Genomic DNA, 9,306 nt, shown 5'->3' on the forward strand with positions numbered 1-9,306 from the left:
GCATATTACCTGCACGTGAGGTTGAGGGGAGAGAAGTTCTCCAGTCACATGCGGACTTCTTAGAGTTGAAGTGCCTGAGGGCAGGCTCATTTGGCCTCCGATTGTCATCAGAGGCTGATGAGTCCGAACTGATTGTTTGCACCACGCCCAAATTACTATCAGTCGATCCTATTGATAAAAAAAATGAAACAGGTGTTAGACCTAATGAGCTGAACACTGACAAAGGTGGGAAAGGAAGCAATGGGAGAAAGGAAAAGCAATGGGATAAGAGCATTACCACAAGAGAAATTAGAATATACCTGAGGGCTTCTTCTCAGGGCGAGATAGAGATTGGCTGGTGGAGCATCGAGGCCTCATAGAGGCTGCAGCCCCCTGAACAACTCTGTGCTCAGGACAACCACGAACTGACTGAAGGTCCGGCTGAGACAGTAAGTGCTCCACAGATCGCAGAAGCTCTGGGGGAGAAATTTTGTATAAGTACATGTGGCACTATGACAATATGGAGCATATGTAACATGTGTGCAGTACAGAATCAATCGAGAGAGACGCTTACCTTGAACGCCATTGCCCCGAATAATGAGAAGTGCAGCACTTGTGTCGTCTCTGCTGCTAGGGCCTGCAACAGGGCCTGCAGGGCCTGCAGCTGACGACGCCTGAGCCACAACCGGGGCCAAAACACTGCTCACGGACGGCGGGGGCAAGGCAGCCAACAATGTCGACGAGGCGACAGGAGTGCCGACGCTGGCCAAGGATCGCTCATTATCAGTGAGAGTGCCAGTGCCGTCTGCCACCAGCTCCCCGGCTCGAACAGCCCCCGGTGTCTCTGGCTCAGCCCGGTCGGCCCGCTCGGCCCATTGTAGGCGCAATCGCCTCACCTCCTCAGCTAGCTGCTGTTTGGATTTATCTGGATCCATCTGCAGATACGAAAAGCCGGTGAATGGAAATGGATTGAAGGCTCCTGTGCCGTTCTAAACCTACGATCGTTTGAGAAATAGGATCGCCGAACGTTTAAGTTCAATTCAAAATAGACCTTGTGTATCACGACACTCAATTCGACAGTTTACATGATCAAGTTTAACGCGTGCAGGTTAGAGCTAGAATCCCAGATAAATTTTAAATCATCGAAACTTCAAAACCCATCGACAGCGCCCATAGCCAAAAGGGGCAAAATTTGGCACGACAACAAGTAAATACGAAGTCAAGACCTCGGCGACAAGACAGAGAAACGACGAAACACACAGTCAAATGAAAACACGGAGAGACTTACCTCAAGAACGCGTCACGCTGAAAAAGAAAGGAACGAGCACGTACGAGCTTACTGAGCTCACGAATCTTTGAATCTCTGAGAGCAGACAGGTCTCTTTTGTATGGCCCGTGAACGAATGGAGATGGAGGGGACGCACTGCCTTCTACAAAAATCATCGCCTGTACTTAGTACGTTTGGTTTTGACTATTATTTCTCTTCTGTTTATACAAAATATTTTTCAACTAATTGAGCCAAATGCTTTGCGATGCGTTGAGTTTTGCTTGCGCATATCCAGTTATGACTCCTGTTTAAGAGGGAAAAAATTTTGGTCTTCTACGACCCAGGCCGCAAAGGTTTGTGTTATCCCCCTTCCATTTCCCTTCCCTGCATCCGCTCCGATGTTACTTCAGAGCTCTCTTGTGTGAGTGACTTCCCTTGCACACAAGTATCGTCATTTGGACCCATGGCAACATGGATGTCCAAAACGTGCAAGTTATCCCGGGCAGGACGGAGAACAGCACGATTTTCCATGTGGGTGATGGTTATCTGTACCATGTCCGTGAAGTTCGCTCTCGTCGGATAAGACTCAAGTGCCGGCACATCAAGAAATCATGTCCGGGGACTGCTAGTATGTTCATTGTAGATGGACAATTGAAGCTGAAACACCTGCAACCACATTCTTGTCCTCGTGATCGATTGGCACCTGAGGACATTCTGACCAGGCAAGCACTCGTGAATGAGGCCAAGACTACTCTATCTGGAGCAAGTGTGCGAAAACTGCTGCGTGATTTTAAATTACGGTAGGCAAAGAGCCCACAGCATTACAGATCTGTTAGCAAAAGTTGCCTATTGACTTTCAGTTAAGCTGATTAATTTTGTTTGTTTTGTTTAGGCTGCATCCTCATCTGGCCAGCCGTTTCACAGTAGCTAGAATGCATTCAGCCTTGCATGATGCACGCAGTTCTAATTTTCCTAAAATACCCAAGACGCTGATGTATTTGGGAGTACTTCTCGGTCAGCCTGATATGCGTCCTATCTGCAAAACAACTGACGGCACAGACTACATATTTCAAGGAGTGATTGGGACCCAGGCTGACAAGACTGTGTCAGTTGTATTCGCATCAGGCAGAATGCTTCAGCTTCTTGATTCGCAGCCCAACTTGCACATGGACGGCACATTCAAGAAACGCCCAAGGAAGCCAAAGTGTCGCCAAATATTCAATATTGTAACTAACCATGGCAGCACTGTAAGTAACAGTTTTTTCAATTACTTTTCAATCAACTCTTTTCAAAATGCTATGTTATTGATTCCTTTCTGTTCTATTCAAGGTTATATCTCTGGTCCGTGTTCTAATGTGTAGTCGGTCTGAAAAGGCGTATACAACCCTTTTTGAATTTATCAAGAGTCTTGCTCCTAGAATGAGGCCGGTACGCATCCATTGTGACTTTGAGAGAGCAACCATAAAAGCCTTGCGTCGTGTTTTCCCTGATAGTGATATAGTTGGTTGTCTGTGGCACTTTGGTGTTGTAAGTATTCATAGTTTTGAGTCTGCTTTGGTTTGAATGCTGCACATTTTCACTTTATTTTCTTTACTCCAGTGCATAGGAAGAAAAGCTACCAAGCTGCAGCTTGCTTCATTAGCTTCCAACAATGACCTAATTCACACGTTCATAAGGTGTCTTAGTGGAATGCCTCTCCTTCCTCCTGTGCTAATTGCTAGTACTACAGAGGAGCTCTGGGAGGAGGCCACAGCATCAGGCTGGGCTGATCGACTCCAATCTCTGTTTGCATACTTCAGGAGGCAGTGGGTGCCACGGGCTGATCATGTGTCAGTTTTCGACTAGCCTGAACGTACAAACAATTGTTCAGAAAGTGACAACAGGTCATTAGCCAACGTCATTCCTCAAAACCACCCAAATGTCTGGATTCTCATAGGTCAGTTAATTTTAAATACTACCACAACTTCAGCTCAGTAAAATCAAAAAGTAATGTTTTTCATTTTCTGTTTTTCTTAAGGTGGTTTTGTTGAAATGGAACACCTTGCAATTAGTGATGATGATGCTGTACATCGGGGACAGGCAGTTCAGGGTCCTCCACGGTGGAAAACTGTCGCTAACAACAAGAGAGTGCAGAGACTCACTAGATTGCTCGTCAAGGATGAGATTCCTCCAATAGGGTTTCTCCATGAGGTTTCCTGGGTCAACCAAGGAGCAATAAATCACGGTATGAAAACTGACCGAGACTCTGATTCTGACTCCGACTCTGACTCTGACTCTGACAGTGACTAGACTTGCAATTTTATTTTATAATTTTGACTTAGATAATTTTTATTTATGACTAAGTTTTATGATTAAGTTTAGTCCTCACAGTGACAACCATACTGTATTTACATGACCTTGGCTGTAACAGGAAAGTTACTTGTAACATTTTACACCAGGGCTTTTAGTTGATAACATAGGTTTGTTAAAATGATTGCATCAAGGCAGTATGGTTCCCTGTTTAGTGCCTTCAAAATGCTATGGCTTGAACTTCAGCTCCTCTTCCACTTCAACTGTGTATTTTACTGATTGTTTTCATACATCACTTGCTTTGATGCAATGTACCTTTGCTCTGTAACTGTTACTGTTAAACGTTCTATTCATTAGTTATGGAAGCCCTTTCTATTTCTAAGGTTTTGAAAAATTAAACTGACTAACCCTTTCAATTGATTCTTTTCTTTGGTTGGTTCCTCTACCTCTCATAACAATTGACAATGCTCTTGCTTGTTTCAAGAAGCCCATTTGCCGATCATACTGGTATGCTCCACCCCAACACAACCGTGCTGTCTTATTCAATAAGCACATGAAGTATGACTATGGAGAACAGCAAGTTTCTGATACATCTTTTTAATGGCAGCCGTACATTATATAGTGGGATAATTTCACAAAGACTGTAAGAGGAAGAGTTGGTGCTAAAAAAAGGCTCAAATTATTTTCTCATTTGGTTTCTCAAAAAATTAAGCTTTGTATGGCTATTGAGTGTGTGTGAAATGCAATAAGAAAGATAGCTTAAGGGCCAAATTGACTATGTTCTAGTGTTTTGTCTTCAATTCATGTGTGAAAGCAACCAAAATAGTGAGGGATTGGTGTCTGCCTCTCAAGTGCAGAGATTTACATGCTAGAAATATTAGTGGCTATCTGCTTGTAGCAATAGACAATTGGTGTGCACCACCAATTACTCACCTCTATTTTTTTCTTATGTTGGTGACGGCTAAACAACCAATGAAGATTATTCTCAAGTGCGATGTGATCCTATCTAAACCAAGTTGACATGCATGCAGTTTTACTTGACGTACTTTTTCGATTCTTTTGAAAATCGGAATGCCTGTCACTTGTTGTGAAGAACGAAGGACATTTCAAAAATGAGGTGTATTTACTTTTGTCAAATAAGCATTTTATTGACCTTTAAAAAGCTTCAATATGTTGTCCAGGAGACTGACGTGGACTAGCACCTGATGATTAAGGGCCATAGGAGGCACTGCCATAGGTTTCTGCAGAAATCAAACAGAACAAGAGGTTTTTAAGCATACAATCAAAGTAAGAAAGCACCACAGTGCATAACAAATAAGCAGCGCTTTCAACTCACTACTTACCACGCACAGCCAGTAAGTCATCAAAACCAAGGACAAGGTGGAAACCAGACCTGAAAATATTTTTAATTGACTCTTCTCAATGAATGAAATGAAAGGACAGCAGAACTGCTGTATGTATAGCCTAGGCATATAGCTCAATGTAAGAATGGTCAAACAAGCAAATCTATAAAAAGTGACTGAAGTGAAGTGTAATTACCATTTCGAGGAGGAAACGAGTAATGTAGCATGTTAGCGTAGGACGATGATAATAATATAAAAATATTATAATATTGTGTTTAAACATCTATCACAGGCAAGACGGTGCTTTTGCTTCTGCTGCTGTTGTTTTCTTCTTTAAAAATTCGTATTCCGACGAAAGAGCGCGCGAACCACCCGAACGCACCATCGGGCACGGTATGAAAAATTTCTCGGGCCTCTCTGATAGCTAAAATAATATTTAATATTATTTTAACTGTTTTCACATTTAAATACATTTAAAACTATTAAAAACATTTTTTTAAGTAAAATACTATTAAATATTATTTTTTTTGAAAAAACTCGAAAAAACTATTAAAAAATAGGGGGGGACCCTCTAGACGGGGGACCCTCCAGATGTTTCCCGTTAATTTTACGGTTTAATTTCATTCCGAGAATAATTTCATACCATACAAAATAGTATAATTTCGACCTTTTAAAATTTAATTTAATTTCGTTTTCCATCCCTGCGACGCACTGCAGTGACTGACTCAAATGTGACCAGGGTTGTTAACGTTAATTTAACGGGTAACGACGTTACGTTTTCGTTAACGTTATTTTAACGTTAACGTAAGACGTTAATTTTTTGGCAGCTAGGGAAACGTAACGCGTTTGCGTTACCCGGGTCCCGTAACGTCGTAACGACGTTGACGTTAAAACATCTTTCGCGTGCACCTAAATTTGGGCAGCTGGTCTGCGAATTTTGTAGTTTTCGTGAGATGCAGTACAAGCGCGACGAGCAAACGAAGAAAGCCGAGCGCCTAGTGGTACTAAAACTAAAACTTTGATAATTTTTTATAATATTTCTCATCTTGAAACAGCCCTCTGCTCTTAATTTTCGATACTTTACATTCTTTTTATTATTTTGCATCAACGTCAACGACGTTACGACGTTTAACGAAACGTAACGCGTTAATTTTTTCACATCTGGCGAAACGTAACGCGTTTACGTTAACTCAAATCTCAAATTAACGAAACGTAACGCGTTAAATTTCATTTTTAACGTTAACAACCCTGAATGTGACCAAAGGAAGCTGTCACCTGCTGTTCCAGCCCTTACCCTCTTACCCTTCCGCCTAGCCTGCCTTCACCACTCCACCAGGCAACACGCCGGTGGCGGTAAGGCGAGCAAGAGGACTGCTGACCTAAGGCTGACTCATAAGTCTGGGCTAGGGCTCTCACTTTTACCCGCACCCGGGTAACCCGAGTACTCGCCCGTCCGAGTAGGAACCGGGTAAACGAGTCTTACCGGGTAACACGGGTTAACCCGGGTACCCGAATAGAACCGGCGGACCGGCGGGACCGCGCCTGTAGGTAGGCAATTTGACATACCGGGTCTACCCGGGTAACCCGCTGTTACCCAGTAGGACCGGTTGACCAGGTTCCTATCCGGGTTACCCGGGTACCCGCCGGTCCGGGTTTTGAGAGCCCTAGTCTGGACCGGAGACTGGCGCTGATACGAAGCGGTCTCCTTGTCAGCATACCACACTTCCTCGGCCATAAACACGTCTAAGGCAATGCGACACAAGTACCTCAACAGAAAAAGTATAACCTATACATTTGTTATGGCCCTATTTCCCTTTCTTCGCATCCCCTCACGCCTACCTGCCCGACCACCCACTCCCTTAACCCAATTCGCCATAGCCAGGAAATCTAATGGGTTCAACAGAGGTACGCGCTTAAGGTAGTACGAAAAAACTTTCCCACCAAAGAAAAAAAACCTACGGGTATACATTTATCCTCGTCTACCAAACACCACCGTGAGTGAAACCCACTCTCCTGCTTCATTACAAATCAAATCAGGATTTAATCACGTGACTGATATGGAGTGCACTAGTTGATCACATGAGGCATACCCGCATCAAAATAATTTACAATATGGCGATAAAGTGAAAATGAAAAATCACCCCTGCTAACTGACTCGAAAAGTAACAATGAAGGCAAGGTGAGTAATCACAGTGAGGGTGCAGCAGTCACAGGACATCGCCAGTAGAAGATATACGGGGGCGGCTGGTTGTTGGTAATGGTGGCCCACCCACCGTGCCACAGCCGTCAGCTCCGCAGCGTCAGCCCCTCTCCCCCTCCTTTTCACCTCCCTCTCGCCCGGCTCGGCTCGGCCGGCGCTCGGCTGGAAGCGCAGCTCGGAGCTCAGCACAGTTCGGCTCGGCCGCCCGGGCGCTATTATATAATGCTATTCTTAACACTTCAACTTCAACGAGGGTTTTAACGACTGCTTGTTCATAGCGAACTGGAGCCACGCATTTCTGAAGGAGAATTAAACAGCAGTGGGGAACTTGTATGGTATTAATAGCGGTATAAATTGCAACAAATTTCTGTAAATGTGGGTGTTATAGATCTTTAAAACCTCCACTTCCTATGCTGAAATAATTGGCTGAGCGATTAGCGAAGCCCATTACTCCACTGACCGGAAAAGTTTCATTCTGTTTGTCTGTTTGTATGTCTGTCATAAAAATGTATCATAAAAAGACACATCGAGTTCGGAGATAAGCATTCTAGCTCAAAAATTGGCTTTTTAAAAAATCAAAAACTACAGGTCGCAAAATGTATTTTTATCAAATATTTTTTTATTCGTTCCTAAAGGGTAAACCGGCAAAGTAGAGCCCTTTGGGCGAAAATTTCGTCCGTTTGGCTCTATCTTGTACCGTTTCGGCGCTATTGGGCATTTCTTGACAAAAATGAGGAGAAAATGATCAAATGGTCGATTAAATCGTTAAGAAAAAGACTTCATTTCGAAAACTTGTATATACACTATTACCCTGTCTCGGGTGTCAGCGCCGCAGGCCTAGCTATATGTGCGCCAGGCGCGTCGCAGCGTAACAGTGTTTCGTGAGATATCGCGAAGCCTGTTACGCGAGACGTGGTCTGGCGTACATATAGCTAGTATAAAGCAAGGCTTGATCATTACACACGTATCATCTGCTTCCACGATCCGTGCCTTGACGGAACTTCTTTTGATAGATTCATGCTGACAATTGCCTGGGGTGACAAAAGTTGTGGCTAAATTGTCAAGCTGATTAGTTCGGCTTAATTAAATTTTTGTCACTGTTTTAGTTTTCCAGCCGGCAACCTTTGCTATTCCTGTACCGTGTGTCTTTCTATTCGTCACCGATGTCTACTATAACTTCTTGTTGCATTAGAACGTAACGACGGTTTTCATTTATTTCAGTCATCAGATGAAAAGCAAGTACCAACACGGATCCACCTGAGCCTCAAGCGCTATGCCCGTGAAATGTCAGGTGTGTGGGAAGGAGTTCGATACCTCACGCCGGTTACAGCGACATATGCGCTTCCACACAGGAGAGAAGCCATTCGAGTGCAGTGTGTGCCAAAAGAAATTCGTAGTATCAGGTGCTATGACGATACACCTCCGAACCCACACAGGAGAGAAGCCATTCGAGTGCAGCGTGTGGCTGGCAAAATTCTTAGTATCTACCAATCTAAAGACACACCTCCAAAACCACACAGGAGAGAAGCCATTCGAGTGCAGCGTGTGTCTGAAGAAATTTTCAGAATCTGGCCATCTGACGAAACCTCCTTTCGATCCCACACAGGAGAGAAGCCATTCGAGTGCAGCATGTGCATGAAGAAATTCTCAGAATTCGGCCATCTGACGAAACCTCGCTTTCGACCCTACACAGGAGAGAAGCCATTCGAGTGCAGCGTGTGCCTGAAGAAATTCTCAGAATTTCGCCATCCGAGAAAACACCTCTGAACCCGAACAGAAGAAAAGCCCTTCGCGTGCAGCGTGTCCCTGGATAAGTTCTCAGTATCTACCAATCTAAAGACACACCTCCGAACCCACACAGGAGAGAAGCTATTCGAGTGCACCTTGTGCCTGGAGAAATTCTCAGTATCTACCAATCTAAACACACCTGCGAATCCACACAGGAGAGAAGCTATTCGAGTGCAGCGTCTGCCTGAAGAAATGCTCAGTATCTGGCGCTCTGACGATACACCTCCGCACCCACACAGGAGAGAAGCCATTCGAGTGCACCTTGTGCCTGGAGAAATTCTCAGTATCTACCAATCTAAAGACACATCTCCGAATCCACACGGGAGAGAAGCTATTCAAGTGCAGCCACCAAAGAAAAAAAACCTACGGGTATACATTTATCCTCGTTTACCAAACACCACCGTGAATGAAACACACTCTCCTGCTTCATTACAAATCAA

General features: G+C 44.1%; 1 protein-coding gene across 1 annotated transcript; it reads right to left on the minus strand.

The window, feature by feature from the left end:
- Positions 1 to 9: 9 nt before the first annotated feature.
- Positions 10 to 1,422, minus strand: LOC127750342 (uncharacterized; the record flags this gene model as incomplete). The annotated part of the gene is made up of 4 exons (XM_052271814.1): positions 1,312 to 1,422; positions 554 to 914; positions 300 to 455; positions 10 to 168 (listed from the first exon to the last, which is right to left on the minus strand). Coding segments are annotated over exons 1-4 (787 nt in total), but the record flags the coding sequence as incomplete, so codon positions are not given.
- Positions 1,423 to 9,306: the final 7,884 nt, after the last annotated feature.

The sequence above is a fragment of the Frankliniella occidentalis genome, unplaced genomic scaffold (assembly GCF_000697945.3).
Source record: "Frankliniella occidentalis isolate FOCC.00 unplaced genomic scaffold, Focc_3.1 Scaffold175, whole genome shotgun sequence".
NCBI classification, from domain to species: domain Eukaryota; kingdom Metazoa; phylum Arthropoda; class Insecta; order Thysanoptera; family Thripidae; genus Frankliniella; species Frankliniella occidentalis.